Source organism: Vicia villosa, linkage group LG3, assembly GCF_029867415.1.
Source record: "Vicia villosa cultivar HV-30 ecotype Madison, WI linkage group LG3, Vvil1.0, whole genome shotgun sequence".
Taxonomy (NCBI): domain Eukaryota; kingdom Viridiplantae; phylum Streptophyta; class Magnoliopsida; order Fabales; family Fabaceae; genus Vicia; species Vicia villosa.
In genome coordinates, this window is record NC_081182.1 from 69,329,779 (window position 1) to 69,354,579 (window position 24,801).

A 24,801-nucleotide genomic window follows, 5' to 3' on the forward strand; every position below is an offset into this window, starting at 1 on the left:
TTAGCTCTAAAACCATATTAATGTAAGGAAGGAGAGATGAAATGAATGAATTTTACCTTAAATTTCAACTTCTTTTGCTCCCTTAGATGTGATAAAATACAATAATAATGTTTTGGTGTTAAAAAATTGATTGAGAATGGAAGAAATTTTTGTAAGGGTTTTGAAAGTGAATTGAGTTTGATCGTGAGGAAGAAATTTTTGTTTTATTCAATTTTCCGCTTGACATGTTAGGATATGCATTCCGAAATTGTCACTGGGTTGTTGAATAAATCAACTTAGTGAATAAAAACACAATAAATAAGTACAAAAGATTTTACAGAGATGCATCTCCGAATTCACTTTAAAAAATATTTTAACAGAAATAAGATGGCTGACCGAAATATGAAAACTGGTGTGATTTTAGTTTTATCCGAAGATACATTTTCAAACATCAATAAAAACGAATTTTCAAAAGTGTGAGGTAGACTTCATAAAATAGGATATATATTCCCCTAAATTAAAATAAATAAATCTGATTTGAAAAATGATTAATTCATTGAGCAATGACCTCTAGCCCAATTCACTTTTTTTATAAAAAATACATGAGAAATTTGAATTTGCTCAATTATTTATTTATTCAAAGAATAACCTTTTATTACAAAATGGTCAGCGGTCCGTAACCTTAACTCACCTAGTTTTATTTTTTTAAAATGACATAAAAATGATTTGAATAATTAAGAATTCACTTAAATAATAAATTATTTTATTACAAAATTGTCAACAACATGATTCGAATTCAGTAAAGAAAAATTAACTATTTTAGTCTTTAATTTTTTTTTACAAAACCGTCAACAGCAGGATTCGAACTTGCGCAGGCATAGCCCAACAGATTTCGAGTCTGTCTCCTTAACCACTCGGACATATTGACGCTTTGGTATTTGAGCCACAATAGTTGTAGAATTTATTTGATAAATATTTTGAACAAACTAATCAATCAAAATTATTATTTTTAGTCTCTTATCTCTACATTAGATTCATATTGGTCTCCTAACTAAAATAAGTGTATATATTCATTTGAAAGAATGAGGAGTCCTTTCACACTCAAGTTATCAAAGATTGTGTGTTATGAATTATTAGATGCATATTTAAGTGCATTCACTTTTTCCTTGTATAACTTTAAAAGCACCATATAAAGAGTTGTGAGACTTTGCCCCTTTACTGCTACTATTGATCTTTTGGTGATCTTACATATATCACTTGCACCAAAATAAGTGTGATAAACTTCAATATACTAATGTTTTAACAAAATCCAAGCTGAGACAAATATTAGGAACCAAGTGTGTCACAAATTTTTTGAGGCCCTGTGTAGGTTACTCATGATTTAACCATTGAAAAAAATAATTAGAGGCCCTATTTAATCAAATTTTAAAAATAACAAAGATTTATGAGGCCTTATTTAAACACAATTTAACTGTGAAAATTTTGAGGTCCTGTGTGGTAGCCCGCCTTGCACGCCCTCAAAGACGGCCCTATTAAGAACATGTCTAACATTCTTCGGCTAAAGCTTGTATCCATACCAATTTCAACCCAAGATATCACCTATACCAACAATTTCACTAACTTCTTTGTTTCCCATTTTTATTGTGTCAAAATCACCATGAGTATAGATGTAAAGAACATGCCTAGGAATAACATGGTATAAGTCACCATAATCAATATTCCAATTTGAATCTTGACATGCCAGATTCATGGAATTATCATCATAAAACAAATAGATATCACAATCACATAACAACTTTGTCTTTAGCATTTTTCTTCTTATTATGTTCATATCTTTCTCTTGGATATTTTCCCTTGAGGAACCTTTAATTTATTTTTTATATGTCTCATCTTTCCATAATTGTAGCATATAACTTCCTTTCTAATTTCTAACTTTCTTTTTGACTTGGCGTGATTCTATATTTTTCATGGTTATGAAAATTTACAATTTACCTTATTCCATATAACTCGAAAGTTAGAGCATCATACTAAATAAGTGTAATAATTAAACTATTTCTACAACTTTTTTCATTAAATATTATCATTAACCGACATTACCAATTTTTCATTTGGAGCAAAATTTGTAAGTGACACAACAAGAACTACCCTGTTATTAGAAAAGGAATTTAACAATAATAAGGCTTGCAACTCATGATCCATCTTAATACCACTTGTTTGCAATTAACTCATAATATTTTGAAGCCCACTCATATGATCTGTCATGTTTTATTTTGCACATTCTTGCACTCATACAACTCTTTTAATTTATTCCACATTTTATCCGCATCAACTTAAGTTCAACATGTAGATACAAACTTAAGTCCAACCACTGCCTAACTCTAACAATTGTCTTATGATTCCTCTTCTAAAATTCAGCAACAGATGTCTTGGGAGGAAATCTTCTTAAATCGATACTCTTGAAATGATATATTGAGTTTCTCCAAGTATCAAACAAGAGAAGATGAACACACGAGGCGAAGAAGATAAAGTTACCACCCTTTGATGTTTTTCAAAGTTTAGAAACATTAGAAATTATGTTGGAAACTATATCATTAATATATATTTAAGAATTAAAAATTGGAAATTTAATATAACTCTTAAATCAAAATATTGGAGCCTTCGTGAATTTCAAGAAAAACCGCGAAAGAAGGAAATTATAAAGAAGTTGAATGAACTAATTCAATTATTCAAAGATGAAGGAGTACAAGCCGAAGAATCATCACCTTCATCATACTCCTATCATAAAACTAATGTGCAATCCTTCAAAAGAACATAATCAATAGTTGAAAGATCCTTAGAAGATTCAACATCAAATGAAGGACCCTCTTGTTTAATGAATGACAAAAGAAGAAGAAGAAATTTCTTTAATACTCGAACGAAGAAAAAGAGGAGAGTCGTTAACCTCCGGGAGAATTATGAAAGAATCTTCTTCCAATGAAGAAGATGGAATATACTTAAAGGCACCTTACAAAGGAAATATCATTCCAGGTATCAAACCATCTTATGCATAACTATTTAGAATGAATGGTCAACTAGTGGAAGAAAATGATAAATTGAGAGAACGTACCATAGGTCTTAAGGAATCTGTAATACATCTTAATGAAATCAATAATTCATTCAAGATAGAAATAAATAAGCTTAGAAATTCGAGAAAAGAATGTAAGCGATATGACTCCCTTATAGAAGAACTAATTGATTCACGTGAAACCTTAGGAAAGTTAACTCGAGGGAAAGAGAAGCTTGATCTGACTATATCAAGTCAAATATCTTCCATAAATAGCAATGGATTAGGATTTAAAAAGGATTGAAAATCTAAGAAAGGTATAGATCATAAGGGAAAGAAATGTCTATTCTATAAGTGCACACACTGTAAAAGAATAGGTCACTTATAATCTTTTTGTTTTGATAAGTTGTAAAAATCTAAAGGTAACAACCTTAGATCCATTATGGCTAATGCACCTAGTCCCAAGAAGATATGGGCTCCAAAGATGAAACCTTAGTATTTTGTAGGAATGCTTTGCAGCTTGAAGATTTGACGATTATTAATGAAGTTGTGCAAAGAAATAATATACTTCTAAGGTATACAAAATTTATGAAGTCTCTGATTTGAGGATGAACGATGATGGAAAGTGTCAATCGTTGTGATCAAAGCACAATATTTGAGAATATCACAAGGTTTATGATCCTTAGCGATCAGTTGAATGAATATGTATGTAATGAATTTCTTCATTTTGTGGCTTTTACCAACAATGTGAAGAGGAGGACACACAATAGTATATTTGGTGTTTTCCCTTTAAGGAAATATTTATCATGAATTCTTGATAAAAGATGTATACATTATTTTAAAGTTGAAATAATCGCAAAATCTAATTAACTCTTTAAAATAATGAATTTAATTTTTCTCATCTAAATAAATTATTTTCTAACCCAAAAGATGAGTATTCTAGTGTTTTTATAGCAAAGGGGTGCAAATAATGATAAATTGGGGTACAAAAAAGTGGCAAATCCAGCACAAGGCCCAAGGAGGCTGAATTACGCAAGCCCAATCAGTTAGCACGTTATGACAAGCAATTAGAAAATATTGGGACAAAGTTTTTCAAATAAAATATAAGCCAAATGTGTAACTCAAGCAAATCCAATCCCAGATTTAATGAAGATCGCACAAAACTCTGATAAATCTAACAATATAATTGATTAAATTTCTTAGCTAATCAATTAGCAGACCTGATTTAGAAATATTTTGATTTGATTTTCAACCTTCATAATCTACATCGAATGCTTTCCAAAAATACACGATCAAATCTTTAGATGACACACTATAAATAGGTACACCTCTCTTCATTATTTCCTACATCTCATTCCTTCTTGCATCTTCTCTTGTGTGAGTTATTTTTCTTCCCATAAGTATCATCATGGTTTCCTCAAGTCAAAAACCCAAAGAAAACCAAGAATAAATCCTTTCAATTATAATTTGATAAACCACAAGCATAAAGAAAATATGACAATTCTATCTAAGAAAGTAATCCAACCTTGGTACTTAGGACCAAGTTTCTTGAAAAGTCATAAGCCTTATCACCAAATTTTCCAAGCCTCCCTCAAAGAGATCTTAACCCAAATTCTTGATAGGACCTTCCCAAGCTTAGTAAAAAAGTTCTACCTAAACCTAAAACTCTTAGGATCTTACTTGAGAATATATGTGAGATGAGTGGAAATCGCACTTCATAAGGATCATTTTGGGAGAATTTTGAATTGTCCACTGAAGGAATAACCTACACTAAGCCAATAGGTTTTAAAAACTACAAGCACTCTACTACCATCAACTTCCTCGTAATCAATCATATGGAAAAGAAGAAATTTCCCTTCAGATCCATTCACTTGAAACCAAAGGTTGGAATCCTCCTATACCTTTTAACTAGAATTCTTTTCTCAAGGACCATAAACCAAGGCTATGCAATTAAGGAAGATGTAGTACCCCCGTGACTCCTAACCTAAGAAATACCAACCTATTAGGTAAATAGCATATTCAACCACATGATATAATGCAAAGAAATCCCATATACAGGGCTATGCTATGGACCAATAATCATAAAACTTCTGGCCACCTTAAATGCTAACATAGTGAAGGGAACAAAAGACTCAACAAACATAGAATCACCTATCGAGAATCCACATTAATCATGGAGAAATAGAGGAAGATTCTTCATTTAAGGAAAAGGGAGAAGATGAACTGATGGACGAAGAAGATACCAAGATAGACAAGGTGCAGAAAATTTTCCAAACTATAGCTGAGGACATGAAGAAATTCATGGAAAGGAATAATGATACTTATGGCATAGGATAGTCTCACCTATGTTTAAATTTAGTGTTATTTCCTTCTTTCCGCAAGTTTCAATTCAGCAATTTCCATTCTTGTAATTTCAATTCCGTAAATTTCCCTTCAGTAATTTGAATTTTTAGCAATAATATGAATGATTTTTTTTCCTTCTCTATATGTCTAAATTTCTCATGTTTACATATTTATTTTTTCGTAATACATCTTTATCCGCCTTTTTGATTTTGATAAAAGGGAGAAGTATACTCTCAGGGGGTAGAGTATACTCTCTATCTAACTCGGGGGAGTTTAATTACTCAAAACACATATGTGTTGTTTTCTTTTGCCACCTCCCTTGAGAGATGTGTTGTCATCATCAAAAAGGGGGAGAATGTGGAACCTTGTTTTGCAAGTGATATGCTTTTAACAAGGACATTGAATTTTGATGATGACAATTAATGTCTACTTACAAATCAAGCATAAGCGATTAAGAGGATAAAGATTCAAACCTAAGTATTAGGGTTTGATGGACTTGGCTATCTCTTCGATCTACCGTTGGAAGTCAACAATCTTTCTTGTATAAGAGGGTTCATGAGTATTTCTTACTAAAATCTCTCAATTTTTATTGGATACTCTCAAGATCAATTATTGGGAAAAGGAGTAGGTCCTTTTGTGTTGACTGAATCTCTATAATTCTCAGTGTTCTCTCTTTCCCTCAGCTCCTTACATTATGCAACTTATCATTCTGTTGCTTAGGTATTTTAAAATATTTTTAAACTCTTATTTTAACCCGTAAAGTTTTTCAAAACCGCGTTTTTCTGAAACACACAATTCACCCCCTCTTATGCTTGAAGTCACATGTCCAACATTTTATAGTCGGACGTGCAAAGCATTTGTGATAGCACCCCTGAAATATTTCGGCACGCTCAGAGCTATGAGGAATTGATGGTTGTAGTCGGACGTGTAAAGTGTTTTTGATAGCACCCATGGAATATTTATACACGCTCGGCACTATGGGGAATTGATTATTGTAGTTGGATGTGCAAAGTGTCTCTGACAGGCCCCTTAAAATCTTGAGGGACGCTCAACATTGTAGGTATTGATTTCCGTAGTCACACGTGGAAAGCGTCTCCGATAGCACTCCGAAAATCTTTAGTGCAGGCATCAACTACATTGGTTGCATCTACGTTTGCTGTTACGTGCATTCACACTTTGATGCCCTAAAAAGGAATCAAGACAGAAAGAAGCGCATCAAGAATATAATAGCATCGAGTAGTAAATTATTTTAAAAGTTATAAATAAATTAGTAATTTAAACTAAAAAAAGAAGAAAAAAATGGTGGGCCGGCCCGCCAAACCACCAACTCGTTAGTAAATGGGGCGAACTTAACTTTTGAGCTCAGACACGTAAGTTTGCCCGTCCTACCCCCACCCCACTTTTAGTAGGGCTTAAATGGGGCAAATCTAAACGAGGCGAGCAACCCTCTTTGCCACCCCTAGTCAATAGAGAGCCATGTTTCATTTACTTACACCACTTAATTTGATACCCGACCAACCGTGTGATCTCTCGAGTTGCCCCATGCCCTGAGATGCCAGTCTCCTCACAACTCCCTTATCATTTCGTAGTCCCGAATACCTTGTGATTGTTCGGGACCGAACTCTAATTGTTATGATGATGAGACATCTGGCGTGATGCTTTTACGGTGATGAGACATTCGACGTGGGCCGACCATGGTAGCATTTGTGTTGAGACGTCTCTCGCATGCTATTTCTTTTGTCTTTGCTCGAATCTGTGATGAATCCAAACTCAAATTTTTGGAGATCTATCCAAGGACTTATTTGGTAGTTATGGACCCAAAATGTTGTTGGGTCGGAGGCGAAATGGGACTCGATCAATCTTAGCTCCGCATATCCGACACTGGATCTGAGGGGATCTATTGAGAAGCCTTGGGGAGAGTTACAGGTCAAGATTCCTGGTCAACTCAAGCTCAAACTAGACCTGAATGATCTAAATATTGTAGATTTGAATCTAGATCTGGGCATATTTGTTGGCGTCTTCTTGCGGTGGTTCGAGATCAATATGAACGATCAATTGAAGTTGGAGCGGAGTTTGATGGATCAAATCGCCACATATTTGAAGTATCAACTTCAGAGAACCTTGATTTCTTCACCAAATACGCTTTTAGAGATGTTTTCAGATTCTAGATCTGAGTATTGGACTTTTCCTCATGGAAATCTTAGGAATCAGAAGTCGACTCCCATAGACTGCGCCACTATTCCGTTGTGAAATCATAAATGGAGAAGATTAAAGAAGTTATAGTGAAATGAACCTTCATATACAATTAGGTGACACGACTTCTTCGACCAAAAGTTGCGATCGTGACACATCTTGAATCAGAGACGTTGATCCTGAACTAGTGCTACTTATCTCTGGTACGGTAGACCGAAAGAGGGGGGGTTCCTGCATGATTAACACTCTAACTCTCAAGTTAGTTTATGATTCAAAAAAATCGAAGTAAGAGTGGAAAGACTATTTACCTGAAATCTTCTTGTAATTATATTTATACTTTACACTCAATGAAATAAGTGAGATGAATGAGTCTTATTTTATTGAATTTTTGGCCAGCCCAAAACAAGTACTAAATTTTTAATAGTTTACCTAAAACAACATTACTTTTTCTTGCTAAAACATTGTTATTTTAATTAGTTTGAATGAAACTTTTAGTTTCAATAATAAACTAGCCTTGTTAATTAAAAACAACATTATTCTTTTAATATGATATATAAAACTTCAAACATGGGATAATCATTTACAAGTAATAAGAAGTACATTATTTAGTACTAAATTTCCGTTCATCATACCTTTATACAGTTGTGTTTTAACACAGGTATATATTAAATTATATATCTATATATGCAAGAAACTTCCATTATAATATTTTCTTAGTAAAAAATGTTTATTTTAACATGTCAAGCTTTGTAAGGCATCCATCACTTAAACATATTCAATTTAAAATTTTGAAAATAGCATGCATATTATACAGTTATGTAAAACTATAATCGAATGATGAAAATTCAATGATCAATAGCGTATAATTAAATAATTTTGAAAGACTCGACTATTGTTCTGATCCTTACTAGAAAACTCCAAAGAAAATAAGTTATTTATACGATGAATTAAATTCACCTTTTTAAGACGTATGGGTCTTGATAAATTTTAGAGTATAATTGAATATGATGTTGTCCAATTTATATCAGATATTTTTGTAACAAGTAACCTTCACTCTTCTATTTCTGAGACTCTTATAGCATTAATTCCTAATATAATTGGACCCTTCTAGATGAATTTTTTGTTTAATAAAGGGACAAGTGATAATGTCATTATCCTCATAGAATGAAATCTTCATGTGTTTCTAGTGAGAGAGTGCCCCACTTCTCTCTAGATGCTTAACGTGTCTATCCTTATCTTATCCTTTCTAGGGTTTGAAAAGTTTTCTCTCTCCAGTTCTTTGGTTGGTTTTTCAATCTTAATGATTATTTCTCTTCTCTAGTAGAATTTTGGTTTCTTCTTCTTTTGATTATATCACTTGCTCATTGTGTTATTCAGTAGTTTGGCCTGATGGATAAGTGGAAGAATATCCCGCTATCAAAGGAGGAAGAGGAGGGAATCACGGCGGATGGGGATGAGGTTTGTGGGGAGGAGATTTTCCAACGGACGCTTGCAGGGAAGCTATGGATTGACAACAACTTCATACAAGAGCTTTTACAAGCACAATGGTAGGGGCGTGGAGGCTGAAGAATCTGGTGGAGACCCATGAACTTAGCAAAAATCTCTTTCTGTTCAGATTTGCCACAAAACGAGATCTGGAAAGCGTCCTAAGGAATGGACCTTGGAGTTTTGACAGGAACCTCTTGGTTCTTAACCGGGTGTCGGGGGAGAAACAACCCTCAAATTTGCACATGCACTTTGGGGTTTTTTGGGTTCGGATCTATGATCTCCCTCTCATGTTGCGGTCAAAGGCGATGGCTAAGAAACTTGGAGGGATACTGGGGGAATATGAAGATGTGGACCAGAAAGAAGCTCACAAAAATGGAAGGTTCATGCGCATTAAAGTGAAGATTGACCTAAAGCAGCCACTAAAACGTGGCACAATGGTGCGTTTCAAGGAGAAGAACCTGAGGGTCCATTTTAAATATGAAAGGCTACCAACATTCTGCTTCATCTGCGGCAGACTTGGGCACCAGATGAAGGATTGTTAAGCGGTGGGGGATCTCAGTGAAGAAGGATTCGAAGAGTTGGACGAACAAGAACTATCTTACGGAGCCTGGCTCCAGTCATCTCCACTTCCAAAAGTTCCAGAGGATCAACAAAGGAAAGACTCAAACTCAAGCTCCTGCACCAAAAGCCTGTTCAACATCTCATCGAGCCAAAGCAGATGTGAGGTCAAGGGGAAGGAGAAAGATGGTGGAGAGGGGGAAGTGGAGCAATCCAGAGGGTAAGCTTCTTTCGGTCAGAGGGAAAAGCAACAACAAGCAATAAACAAGGAGCTGGTGGGAAACCACAGGGAGATTGAAGCAATGGCAGAATCATTAGGCGCAGTGGAAATATCAATATCAGCAAAAAAAGGTGGTTCTACTGCTAAACAAAGCAAAGTGGAGCGGAAGAAATGGAAGAGACGACCGTCTGCAAAGAAGGTGATGACTGAGAAGGAAAAGTTAGAGAAAGAAATTGGAAAGAGGCAGCTGGTTGACATTATGATTGTGGATGGCACTGTTGAGAGGGGCGGAAGTGGAGAGAAGAAGCTAAAGGGCCAAGGTAGGGAAGAGAGGATCATTCGTCAAACTAAACCAGAGGTGGTGTTGGAGAGCCAACACCGCCTAAACTAATGAAAATTATCAGTTGGAACTGTAAGGGGTTAGGGAATCCTCGTACAGTTCGAGCCTTGTCAAGGCTCACAAATCTGGAAAATCCCAAGGTGTTGCTCCTTTCAGAAACTCGATTATCAGATGTTGAGATGGTGAGAATCAAGAATAAGTGTGGCTTCATGAACTGTCTGGGGGTTAGCTGCAGTGGTGATGGTAGAAATAGAGCAGGGGGGATTGCCCTTTTGTGGAGAGAGGATTTGGATCTTACGATACATTCATTTTCTCAGAATCATATTGCTGCTTCCTTTATGGATGATATTAGTGGGGAGAAGATCCATCTTTAAGGTTTCTATGGCTTCCCTGAAGAGAACAGAAAGAGGGAGACGTGGGGGCTTATGAGGAGGATTAAACCAGTGGATGATATGTGGTTATGCTTCGGTGATTTTAACAACATGGTTTGCATCACTAATAAATCTGGAGGCATTCCTAGGACCGCGAGTCAATTGGATTGGGGGAGGAATACAGTGGATGATTGTGGGTTGATTGATATTGGCTTTGAAGGCTGTCCTTTCACCTGGGCTAATGGGAGAGAAGGCAATGATTTCATCCAGTGCAGGATTGATAGAGGATGGGCAAATCTTCCTTTTCTTAATAGATTTAATCCTCTGAAGGTAAGGCACCTTCCTAGGAGAACGTCTGATCATATGGTCCTCACTATTGAACTAGAATCGCAAGCCCAGTTTCAGAAAGAAAAAAAAAAGAGAAAGTATGTCTTCAGTTTTGAGGAGGTGTGGACGAAGGATGAGAGATACGAAGAAGAAATTCGAAGAGAGTGGTCGTTCCATAGAGATCCAGGGGCTAAGTTGAAAGGTGTGGCATCCCTAGGGATGCTGTTTGAGAATTACAAAAGGAATAATTTAAAAAAAGAGATTATGAAGATTGAGGAGGAGATCAAAGAGATAGAAATGAAGGATACTTCGGATACAGATCGGGATCATATTCGCATGCTCAATAGCAAGTTGGATGACCTTCTAGCAACTGAGGAAATGCTTTGGAGACAGTAGAGCAGAGCTATGTGGCTGAAGTGTGGGGATAGAAACACGAAATTTTTCCATAGAAAGGCATCCCAACGGAAGACTACAAATACCATCTCAAAGATTCGGGATGGTAATGGTACCTGGTGGAGAAAGGAGGAAGACATAGAGAGAGTGCTCTTGAATTATTTTGGTGGCATTTTTACCTCTGCAGGGTCTGTTGGTTCTGAAACTATTTGTGATGTTGTGAAGGACAGAATTGATGGGGAAAAATTGACTGGTGCAGTAGGATTCATGGGTAAGGCACCTTCCTAGGAGAACGTCTGATCATATGGTCCTCGCAATTGAACTAGAATCGCAAGCCCAGTTTCAGAAAAAGAAGATAAAGTATGTCTTCTGGTTTGAGGAGCTGTGGACGAAAGATGAGAGATACGAAGAAGCAATTTGAAGAGAGTGGTCGTTGCATAGAGATCCGGAGGCTAAGTTGAAAGGTGTGGCATCCCTGGGGATGCTGTTTGAGAATTACAAAAGGAATAATTTAAAAAAAGAGATTCTGAAGATTGAGGAGGAGATCAAAGAGATAGAAATGAAGGATACTTCGGATACTGATCAGGATCATATTCGCACGCTCAATAGCAAGTTGGATGACCTTCTAGCAACTGAGGAAATGCTTTAGAGACAGTAGAGCAGAGCTATGTGGCTGAAGTGTGGGGATAGAAACACAAAAAATTTCCATAGAAAGGCATCCCAACGGAAGACTACGAATACCATCTCAAATATTCAGGATGGTAATGGTACCTGGTGGAGAAAGGAGGAAGACATAGAGAGAGTGCTCTTGAATTATTTTGGTGGCATTTTTACCTATGCAGGGTCTGTTGGTTCTGAAACTATTTGTGATGTTGTGAAGGACAGAATTCATGGGGAAAAAGTGACTGGTGCAGTAGGATTTTTGACATTGGGGATATTAAGGAGGCTCTAAAGCAGATGCAACCCCTGAAGGCCCCAGGACCTGATGGGATCCCAGCTCTTTTTTACCAGAAATACTAGCATATTGTGGGGGCGGAGGTGGAGAAGTTAGTCCTTGATATCCTAAACAATGGCAAAGACCCTCCGAGTCTTAATAGAACTTTTATTTGCCTTATTCCTAAGCGCAAGAATCCGAAGGTGCCCAGTGATTTCCGGCCCATTAGCCTCTGTAACGTTATTATGAAGATTTTAATGAAATGCATAGCCAATCGGCTGAAACCGCTTCTTCCTGACATCGTGGATCAAGAGCAAAGTGCTTTTATCCAAGGCAGATTGATTACTGATAATGGCTTGATTGCAATGGAATGTTTCCACTGGCTTAAGAAGAAAACAAAAGGAAAAAAATGGAGCATGGCAATTAAACTTGATATATCGAAAGCTTACGACACAATTGAATGGGAGTTCGTGAGAATCATGCTCTCCTCTATGGGATTTCCTGAGAGCTTTGTTGCCCTAATCATGAACTGTGTGACTTCTTTTTCATACCAAATCCTTGTTAACGGTCAGCCTTCTAGAGTTTTCTCTCCTGGCAGAGGCCTTCGCCAAGGAGACCCATTATCCCTGTATCTTTTCATCCTTTTTGCTAATGTTCTGTCGAGCCTTCTATCCAAAGAGGCTAGCCTCAATAATATACACGGGATCAAGGTTGCTAGAGGAGCTCCTATTATTTCCCACCTTTTTTTCGCAGATGACAGCATTCTGTTCTCTAGGGCAAATCAGAAGGAGGAGGAGGTTATATTGAATACCCTGAAGAAGTACCATGAGAGTTCTGGTCAAATGTTTAATTTCGACAAATCTGAGGTCTCGTTCAGTCGAAATATGGATGTGAATTGCATGAACTCCTTATGCGGTTTGATGAAAATTAAGCAGGTGGTGACTCACTCGAGATACCTAGGCCTCCCTGTTGTCTTTAGGAGATCAAAGAAGGAAATCTTCTCTTTTGTTATGGATAGAGTTTGGAAAAAGCTAAAAGGGTGGAAGGAAAAGGCGTTGTCTAGTGCAGGGAGGGAGGTGCTAATCAAATCGGTGGTCCAGTCCATACCTAGTTACATTATGAGTTGTTATAAACTGCTAGAAGGTTGATATGATCAAATCGAAAAGGGATAATAGCTATTTTGCCCCCTGCCATATGGGCGAGGTTTGAAAAACGCCCCTGTAAAAAAAAAAAATTGAATTCGCCCCCTAACATATGAAGATTCCCCTATTTTGCCCCTTCAAGAAATTTAATCATCAAAATTAATGACATGGCAACCATTTTTTTATTTTTTAAAATTAATTTTAATGACGTGGCAGGCTTAGTTGGAATTTTTTTTTATTTTTTATAATTTTTAATGACGTGGCAGACTTACTTGGAATTTTTTATTTTTTAAATTATTTTTAATGACGTGACAGTCTTAATTGTAACTTTTATTTATTTTTTATTTATTTTAATTCCATGTGGCATGTTTTATTACTATTTTATTATTTAGTTGTTAAAATGTCAAATATTGAACCTAAAATTTTTGTCTCCCATGGGTATTGAACCCATGTTGAACCCATGTCCTAGTAATTGCAAGGGGGCACCACCAAACACTAGGCCATTTTACTTTTATTGTCATATTCTTGCATTAAGTTGTATTTATCTACTTTACTTTTGTCAAATATTAGTTACTTTTGTTGTTCTATTTTTCTTTTGTAAAATATTAACGTTAATATATTTATCTACTAAAATTTGAAACATAGCCTATAAAATAATGTTTTATTAACTAAATAATAAAATTTTAGGCCACCGTTAATATTTGAAACATAGCCTATAAAATATGACTAAATTAAATTTGTTTATGTAATTCAAAATAAACCAAATTAAAATAATTTAAATTAAAACTAAATTAATTTATATTTTATAATTTTTAATATATGTTTTATTATTATTATTATTAACTAATAATGTTTTATTAACTAACATATTAACATTAATATATTACATGAATTGCATATTTACCGTTAATATTTGAAATATTGTACATAAATATTTAAAAAATATTAAATATCCTTGATATTTAAAAACATTCATATTTAAATAACTTTAAATATATAAATTATTAATTAAAAATAACGTTAATAAATAAGTTTAAAAGCTACATTATTTTTTTAAAACATAGCCTATGAAACATGACTAACAGTATATTTTAAAACATAGCTTATAAAATATAACTAAATTAATTTGGTTCAGTATTTTTTAAATTAGTTTATAAAACATAGCCTATAAAATATGACTAAATTAAATTTGTTTATGTAATTAAAAATAAACCAAATTAAAATAATTTAAATTAAAACTAAATTAATTTATATTTTATAATTTAATTAATTTTAACAATAAAATAAATATTAATTGTAATAGTATTAATTAATAATAATGTTAACTAATAACTATAATATAATTATTATATTTTAACTGATATATTTTAAAATTTAATTAACTATTAAATTAACTAATTTATTAAAAATATTTTAGTAGATAAATATATTAACGTTAATATTTTACAAAAGAAAAATAGAACAACAAAAGTAATTAATATTTGACAAAAGTAAAGTAGATAAATAAAACTTAATGCAAGAATATGACAATAAAAGTAAAATGGCCTAGTGGTTGGTGGTGCCCCCTTGCAATTACTAGGACATGGGTTCAATATCCATGGGAGACAAAATTTTAGGTTCAATACTTGATATTTTAACAACTAAATAATAAAATAGTAATAAAACATGCCACATGGAATTAAAATAAATAAAAAATAAATAAAAGTTACAACTAAGACTACCACGTCATTAAAAATAATTTAAAAAATAAAAAATTCCAAGTAAGTCTGCCACGTCATTAAAAATTATAAAAAAAAAAATTCCAACTAAGCCTGCCACGTCATTAAAAATAATTTTAAAAAATAAAAAAATGGTTGCCACGTCATTAATTTTGATGATTAAATTTCTTGAAGGGGCAAAATAGGGGAATCTTCATATGTTAGGGGGCGAATTCAAATTTTTTTTTTACAGGGGCGTTTTTCAAACCTCGCCCATATGGCAGGGGGCAAAATAGCTATTATCCCAATCGAAAAAATGGTGGCGAATTTCTGGTGGGGAGCAAAGGAGGGCCAGAGGAAGCTTCATTGGCTTAGGTGGGAATGGCTGGCTACGCCTAAGTGCAACGGTGGAATGGGGTTTAGGGAGTTCTCAAATTTTAACAAAGCCTTTTTGAGCAAACAAGGCTGGCGGCTGCTGAAAGGTGAAAACACCTTTGTGGGTAGGTTGTTTAAAGCCCGCTATTACCCAAAGTGCGGTTTCTTGGAGGCCAAACCTGGTTACAGTCTAAGTTATGCTTGGCGCACCATCTTAAGTGCTAGAGAGGTGGTTGAAGCTGGTAGTAGATGGCGGGTGGGGAATGGAAGAAAAGTCGGAATATGGAAGGATAAATGGCTGCTAGCTCCGTCAACCTTTTGCGGGGATAGGATACACAACACCCTTGAAGAATCTGCCTTGGTAGCTGAGTTAATTAATGATGAGATGCTGGACTGGAATGATAGTGTGATTTGCAGGTGCTTTACAGAATTTGATGCCCAGCAGATTCACAATGTTCCTGTGGCTAGGAGCCTACCGGAGGATAGAGTAATTTGAACGCTGGAAAAAGACGATGATTTCTTGGTCAAATCGGCTTACCACCACATTGGGGTGGTTAAGAGAAGAGACCTTGCTGAACCCTTTGTCAACAGGGATAGATTGATGTGGAAAGGGATTTGGAAGCTCCGTCTCCCCAATGCTGTGAAGAATTTTCTTTGGTGTTTGGTGAAAGGAATCCTCCCAGTCAGAACAAACTTGATTAAGAAAGGTATGTCCATTGACCCTTGCTGTCCGCTAGGCTTCTCTACCTGCGAATCGGAGAACCGTCTCTTTCTAAACTGCAACATCGTGAAGTTGGTCTGGTTTGCTCCTTCCTTGGGGTTCTGCATTCCTAATAACACCGGGGTTAGGGAATGGCTTCTGAACTGGTTTAGATGCTCTGATGATAGAGGCTTGGTTTTGGCGTGTGCCACGGTTTGGAAAATTTGGCAGGCGAGAAACTCTCTTCTATTCCAGCATAAACCTTTTACCCCATTGGAAGTGGCGAAGAATGCTTTGGCTATGGCTGCAGAAGTCCTTGACATAAGTGGCACTCATGGGGCTGGTGGGCTAGAGCTGGGTTTGAGTGTTCCGTTGGGAGTGGATTTTGTTGTGCCAGTTGATGCAGGGTGCTTTCCGGATGGTTCGATGGGCTGGGGATGCGTGGTTAAAGATTCTTCGGGTGCGGTGTGCTTTAGCGCTTGCAAGAAACAACACATCTCTGTTCTTGTTATTGTGGTTGAAGCAATGGGCGTGAGGTGGAGGCCATATGGTCTTTGCTGATATTTCTTTTCTTGTTGAGGACTGTAAATTTTATCTTTCTGTGCTTAACTCTGTTTCTGTTAGGTTTGTTAGAAGGGCATATATTGCTGAAGCCCATGAGCTTGTTGGTTTTGCTAGGACTTTTGGTAACAAAACCTGGCATAACTTGTATCCCTCTGTTTGATTAATTGAAGCATCTTTCCCATCAAAAAAACAAAAAGATAATGTCATTATCCTCCGAGAAGCAATTCATTCTATGTGTAAATATAAAAAGAAAAAAGTTGACATGATGTTCAAAATAGATCTTAAAAAGGCTTATGATCATGTTAACTGGGATTTCTTAGAATTTTGTTTGAAGCAAAATGAGTTTCCTCCCATTACTATAAAATTGATCATACACTGTGTAACTAACTCCTCCATGTTTATTCTTTGGAATGGGATACATTTATCAAATTTTGTTATGAATAGATTCGGGCTTCGACCCTCTTGTTCATAAAAAAGAAAATTTGTTATGACTAGAGGATTACAACAAGTTGAGCCGATTTCACCCTATCTCTTTATTATCTGCATGGAAATTTTGTCGCAGACAATCATCAGGGCAGTCGATGAGAGCCACTGGAAACTTGTCAGGTTTCTCGTAATGGACCCCCTCTATCCCATTTATTTATTTTTCTGATAATGTTCTTCTTTTTGCCAAAGTTTTTGACTCCCAGACAAAGACCATTTCTAATATCTTAAATCGTTTGTCATGTTTTATGGATTTAAAGTAAATAAATCAAAGGTTTTCTTCTCTGTTACCATTAAGAGGAATAAGATGAATTTAATTGTCTCTAACACATGTGTCAAACAAACTCTTAGTCTAGAGAAGTATGGGGGTTTCCGTATGTTACATGGTCGTCTTCAATGCAAGGACTTTGAGTTTCTAGAAGAGAAAATCAGTTAGAGGATAGCATAGGTTGGTCGTTTGACTCTGATTAGGTCTTTCCAGGACTCCAACTCAAATTATTATATGCATGTGGTTTGACTACCTCAACCAACTTGTGATTTTATTAATAAGATGGCTAGGAACTTTTTGTGGAAAGTTAATTCAAACTCTGGTGTGCATCTCGTTGGCTGGAATAAAATCACTAAGGCTAAAAAATTGGATGGTCTTGGGATCCGAAAAGCAAGATAGGATAATACTTCTATGTTGGATAAATTGGTTTGGGGTCTCAACCAGGATTGTGATTTCCTATGGGTCCATGTTTTGAAGCAAAAGCACATCAGTGAAGAAACATTCTTTAATATGAAAAAGAAATCAGGATCAGTTACTTGGAATGCAATTATACAAGATATTTTTGTTCTTAAAGATGGATTTGAATTTAGGTTAGGGGTGAGAACTCCTCTTTCTAGTTTTCCAATTGGTCTGGGATAGGGAAATTAGTGGAGCAGGTTCTCTATGTGGATATCCATGATCTGCAAATGGAGCAGGTTCCTTTGAATGACTTTACATAAGTCTCTTCCTACGAGATCAATGTTGCGTCATCGTGGTATGCTCCAAACGAACCTCTGTCCTAGATGCAATCGGGACGCTGAGACGACTCTACACTATTTAAGAGACTGTGAATTAGCTACTCGTTTTTGAAAATATATTGGCTTCTTGGACACATTATTCTTCCTAGGGGATAATTTATATATTGGATTAGAAATGTCATTTTGGCTGCTTGCTGGTGGTTGTGGCGTGCTAGGAACAAATTATGTCTTGCTAATGAAATGGTATTTTCCTATACTTTGAAACTCATCATAGTGAAGTATGTTAATCTATTAGATAAATTTTTTCTCAAGCATAATATGGCTCATCCAACAAGAACGATCATGTGGAATGCACACAAAGATAGTAATATAATTTTAAATGTTGATGGCAATAGCTTTAGTAATTTTGGCGTCGTGGGTTTTGGTAGATTTATTCGAAATGTTGACGTTGCTTGGGTTCACTGTCCTGGGAACTTGGCATCAAAGACCTTATCCGTTGACTCCAACTCTGCTATCAAACTTATCTCAGAGTCTACTAATGTTTGACATCACTATGCTATGATTCTTCACACATTAAAGAACTTATCTATAAGAAATGATGAGTTCAAATATTTCATACTTTTAAGAAGGAGAATGCTTGTGCTAACTATCCAGCAAAACATGAAACTAGTAATGATGTGGCATACCAACCTTTTGCGGAGTCTTTGTTAAAATCATCACTCCTCTGCTAGTGGATCTTTATTTTCTAATAATCTTTTGCTTTTTTTTCTCACTTGTACTAAAAAAATACAATTAAATAATTTAATGATTAAAATTTTATTTTTTAAAGTGATTAAATAGAGTATTACAAATTTGCACATGCACTCCTATAATCAATCGTCTTTGTATTTTTTTATTATAAGTTGCTTTGAAAAAACAATTGTACCACAATATAAGTAGTTTTACAATTTCAATGAATAATTAATGATATGTTTCCTATTATATCTTTAAATATTTATTATTCTCTCTCGTTTCAATCATATAAATTTATCTTCCACATATCATTAATAAAAGACAATTTTATAAAAAATTTCTTAATTTATTTAATATGTGTGAAAAATCCAAAACGACTTATAAGGAAAAAAAAATTGTATTTAACAAGAAGCATGGTCAAGAGTTTTTAATAAACAAAATGAGACAATTATAAACTTATGGATGATAAAAATAATTCCAAAATAATTACAGCTCAATAATATTTATAAAATAAAACTAACATGCACGGCAGATGCACACACTAGTTTTTTTTTTTTGATAAGCAATGGAGTTTTATTAAAACTTTAACAGAGTACAAGGGGTACTCGCCCGATTACAACATTTTCATCCTAACAATGATTCTAAAGGATTTTGGCACCAGAAATAAAAATTAGATGGGCCCTTCATCTTTGCACCTATAATCTGCCAATGCCACGAAGAAAGCCTTATCTGCTCAAAAACCTCTACGGCTATTGCCTCCTCGCTTTTAAAGATTACTGCATTACACCTGCACCAAATCACCCATATAGCTGCCAACCACAACAATAGCTTCTTCTTCACCGGAACTTTTCGACCGAAGCAGAGAAAACATTCACATGATCAATAAGCGAGGCTGCTTGAACTATTTCTATGCCAATCCATGAACACACCTACTGTCATACTGTTTTTGCAAAAGGACATAACACAAACAGATGTATAACCGATTCGCTATCACCATTACACAGAGCACACACGTTTGACATATTATTAGACAGAATTCCCCTTTTATCCAATTGATCCCTTGTAGCAATTCTGTCCTGAATGCATTTCCAACCAAACACTTGAACCTTTGAAGGAACCTGCTTTCTCCATATCTGGTTGGCCGCTTCCAAAGCCGCTGCATTTAAAGTTGGTTGGCTTACCACCCGTCTGATCACCCCATAACCACCACCAGCCGTATACGACATTTTCCCTTGAGGAAGCCAAATGAATTCGTCTTTCCTTTCAGAATTTGGGGCAATGAATCGCAGAATGTTGTTTAGCTCAACCAATTGCTCCCCAGCCTGAATCTCAAGAAAATCCTCCTGGACCCCTATGTTCCACACCCACTATGAATTCACCTCACACCCCATCTCGTATACCGTAGCATCCTGATTCGTCGCTGCCTCGAATAAATTTGAAAACAGACTGCAAAAAGACTCACCCCCAATCCATCTTGTCTTCCAGAACAACGCCTTCATCCCGTTTCCGAACCTGCAAGAAATAGATTCCAAAAACCAATTTGAATCAACAGCCGCAACCGAACCCACAGTCATTACATCCCTCCACCACAATGAGGAGTTTCTGATAGATGATTGATTCAATCCCCCGAATACGCAAACAAGGTTAGACTTAGAGTCACATCAGTTGAAATTAAAAATAACAATAAAAAACTAAGAATATAGAGCTCCCCCAACATAACCAAATAAAATGTTACAACGCAGTGGAACTATGAAATGAAAACAAGGTTAGAGTCACATCAATTGAAAATTGAAGATAATAATAATAATAATAACAAAGGAAAAACTAAGAATATAGAATCGCCAACCCAACATATCCAAATGTCATAATACAATGGAAGTATACAAGTGCAATAGCAACATATGCATATTCTGCAAACCATAAGTTAAATTAAACAACCAGTGTAAGTAACCGTGTCTGTCTGTATCTTTGTACTTTCCCCCCTCCCACCAAGCAAACCCAGTTCCAATATTGCAGAAGCTTCAAAAGGTTCAAGTAGCTCGAATTTTATCCAGCCAATCAATACTCTTCCGCGGCCTTTCAAACTGAACATCCACACTTCTCCTGGATTTCTCTTGGTACTCAACGGTTCTAGATTTGTCGTTGTTGTACTCTACGCTTCTTCTCGACCTCTCTGTTGACCTCTCGGTCTGGTCAAATTGGACCTTTAACTTATCTAATTTATCAGAACTTTTGAATTTGAATTCATGGTATTTCTGTTTTTCTGTTCGATCAGTGCTTTTCGGTGGTTTGTCTCTGCAATCTGTGCTCTTTCTTGGCTTTTCCATGCTCTTCCTTGGCTTTTCGGAGATATCAGTACTTCCTCTGGATTGTTCAACCTTATTATCCACACTTCTCCTAAAACTCAGTCTATGGGATGGTGACTTCTCTACCGTTGATATGAATCGTCTGAGATGTCTAAGGTATTCTGGATAGAGCTCCAAATTACAGTGATTTCCATCTTTAAGCCATAAGGGTTCATATTTTTGTTGGCATAGCTCCCATAATCGCTTACCATGAGAACAATCAACAACTTCATCAGCAGTTCCCTGAATTAAGTATAAAAATGATGCCAAATTAGTAAAAGTAGAATGAAAAGCTCAGTACCAGAAAATAACATGAGAAAAAGTAATACTTGCTAAGTTACAAATTACAATATTCACAAAAATGCATTTAAGAAAATTTAATCAGCAATAAAGGCTCTTCAACTTTGATGCCTTAAAACCGGCCACAATCAATAGATTCCTAGTTCCTACTTGTGTATACTAGCTTACGATATGAAAAATTTTACTCTTCAATTATCAACGATCATGATTTTCATTACAAGGTACAAATTTCAGAAGGAGAATGGCAAGTATACTAACAATGTGCAGGTCGCTTATAGAACAGAGATTTATCACCATATTTATCACAATGAACACAACGGTAACACATTAAATAGCACTGAGTTAAGGACCACGGCCATTATAGAAATTGTTAATTATGGCGACAGAAACAAAAGAAATTATGGTTACACAATATTAGCTAGTGAAAAATCCAACACAAAAAGCATATAATACTTACATGAATTACTAGCACTGGACACTTCACCAGCGGAATTTTATCAATATTCTACACACCAACAACATAGAATAAAGTTAAGTTAGATAATCGCTCATATACATGATTCTCAAATCAAAGGACATTAAACATATAGGATAATGAAAAGTCTAACCTTATAAATGTCAAACCAGTATGTCTTTTTCACAGGGTACATCACTCTCAATCCCGATAGTATAGGACTGTGGAGAATAACAGCCCTCAATTGGGGTAAACGAGCAGCAATATCTAAAGTAGGACCACTCCCAACAGATTGACCATAAAGGATTACGTCTTCCTGCTTAGTACCATAGTTTTCTTCAAGATACTTATATACAGCTTCGATGTCAGCATAAGTATTAGTCTCGCTTGGCTGTGAAAAATATCCGTTTTTCATTATGCTTCCGCTTGCTGTGAATAAAAGAATTAAATAAACCAGAAAGAAGCATATAAGGCTGTTACCTTCCCTGATGACTGTCCATAGCCAGAGTAATCGTATCTGCATACATAGAAAAAAAAAACATAATTAACATATACATTACAATTTTTTTATTACGAACACAACACAAAAGACATGATAAGCAAGTCAACTATTTTAAGAGGGTTCTTTAGTATGGTTATAAAAGGCGAGGGTCTAACAAGTACAGTCTCTATCAGAATTCTTAATAATGAACTTCTTATTTCTGCCTCAATATAAAAATGACATTTGAAAGAAAATATAAGATTGAAATCAAAGAGCACAATGCAAATAAAATATAAGGTATGTGAACTCTAAATGATGAGCATCCTTAGTATACCAAGCCATCTGAAGTGTTCTTAATGAAACGGAGTTTACAATTTCTTCTGTTATTGACTAATTGGACATCTAAGGTGTTACTGTAGGTCTTAAATTGAATGTGACCAATCACAAAGCAGGGAATTGAATACAAGTGTGAGCTGTCAATTCATGTATACTGTCCAATTTAAATATCACCTCTAGCCGCACAAATATGAGAAAATATTAAGGCTAAACATAAGTTTTGGTCACACTGCAGACCGAGAACCATATACACTTCCTGCGGGAAGAGAAACATTTCATTCAGCTTAAAAGATGTCACATATCAACTTTTTAAATAAACTTGGCATCTGAGTTACCAACATTATGCTCTTTAATTGTCTTCCCCATTTCGTACCACTTATAATATACTCAACTCGCATTTTCAAAGTTTCGTTTAAAAGAAAATAAAAACCTATCCGAAAGTGAGAACAAAAGAAAATGGACCAGTTTCAGTGCAACACAACTTGATACCTATTCCTCTAATCCCACTTTCAGATAGGTTTTAATTTTGTTTTAAACAGAAAATAATAACGGGTAGATTGCCATTTCACATCCATGGAGTAAAATTTTCAGACAGCTAGCTAAACTCAAACATCACAATCACCACATTCGATTAAACACATCTTAAAAAAAACGAAAACGATTGAATACTACACCATCACCTTCAAATCCTTATCCTCTAACCAACCATACAAGAACCACAGAAAATAAAATACATGACTCATCCTTCATATCATAAACCAGTGAAGACAAAACAGTCCCCATCTTTGACCAAATCAAACCTAACAAAACCACTGAATTATTTACCCTAATAAACACATCAACATCAAAACAACAAAATCAAACCTAAACAATACAATCAATCTTCTTTATCCTATCAAATAACCAGGACCGAGTCAACTCAACACCACTCAACTCGGACACAACAATTTCACAAAAATACACACAAATAAAACAAATTCAACTAAAAATCACCAAAGAATGAAACAATTTATAACAGAAATTCAAATAAAAAACAATAATTCAAAAAAAGGGGGAAAATGAAATACCCAATGAGATTAACACGCAAGTGAATACTAAGCTCCACGAAAAGCTCATACATCTGACCAATATCAGCAGCATTTCCATGAGAATAAAGCACGGTCGATTTCGCCATTGGATGACGAACATACATAGCCACGATCTCCGTTCCACGCCGGTTCCGAAACTGCAGAACTTCAACGTTTTCGCGGTGCGGGAACGGTTCCATCAGCAACAAGTCCGTTACTTCCTCTTTAACTAGCTTGTACGACGGTGGATTCGGCGGAAAAAACGCCAGTTTCGCCGCCATTGATGACGTCACTCCTCCCATTTTTCACAGTTTTGTTCTTCTTTATGTTCACTGTGTCGCTTCACATTCCTTCTTCTTCTTCTTCGGTTCTTCTAGCAGAGTGATTGTAAAGTGAAACTTTCCTCTCTCTGGGGTTTTATTTTTTTTATTTTATATTGTTTTTTATTTTTTGTAATTATTAGTTTTGGAATTGTTTGGGGGGAAATTAATGTTTTTTCATTCTCTTTATTATTACACGCTCCTTAAGTTTTTTGTTCTGTATTCATTGATTCATATTTCACACCTATTAATTACTTGTCTCTTTCTCTCTTCAACTTGCTGCCTATAAATTTTTCTTGTCATTAATAACAATTAATAAATAGATAAATATTCAACTTTTAAAATATTATTTTTTGACTCAATTACAACAAAAAATAATTAAGTTAATATTTATTAAAAAATATATTTTATTTTATTTTTTAGGTAAAAAAACAAAGTTACTGGTCATCCTCTATTTTATGTGATTATTTTTCACAATACTAATAATTATTGTAAGAGTGTTTTCTTTTTTTTGAAATGATAACGACAAATGATAATTAATTTTTCCTTATATTTAAAATTACTAAAAGTATTAATAATTTTTTTTACTGATAATTGAGCTGAGAGAAAAG

General features: G+C 35.1%; 2 protein-coding genes and 1 non-coding gene across 3 annotated transcripts; 1 reads left to right on the forward strand and 2 right to left on the reverse strand.

The window, feature by feature from the left end:
• Positions 1-825: 825 nt before the first annotated feature.
• On the reverse strand, positions 826-907 carry TRNAS-CGA (transfer RNA serine (anticodon CGA)). The gene has a single exon. It is a non-coding gene; the product is annotated as a tRNA-Ser (tRNA).
• Positions 908-16,004: 15,097 nt separating this feature from the next.
• On the forward strand, positions 16,005-16,827 carry LOC131658272 (uncharacterized). The gene is made up of 2 exons (XM_058927584.1): positions 16,005-16,639; positions 16,728-16,827. Exons 1-2 carry the CDS (start codon positions 16,005-16,007, stop codon positions 16,825-16,827), a joined length of 735 nt encoding a protein of 244 aa, XP_058783567.1.
• Positions 16,828-20,668: 3,841 nt separating this feature from the next.
• Positions 20,669-24,392, reverse strand: LOC131661801 (uncharacterized). The gene is made up of 5 exons (XM_058931436.1): positions 23,871-24,392; positions 22,467-22,503; positions 22,141-22,377; positions 21,990-22,037; positions 20,669-21,475 (listed from the first exon to the last, which is right to left on the reverse strand). The coding sequence occupies exons 1-5, from the start codon at positions 24,170-24,172 to the stop codon at positions 20,918-20,920; spliced, it is 1,182 nt and encodes a 393-aa protein (XP_058787419.1). The 5' UTR covers positions 24,173-24,392; the 3' UTR covers positions 20,669-20,917.
• Positions 24,393-24,801: the final 409 nt, after the last annotated feature.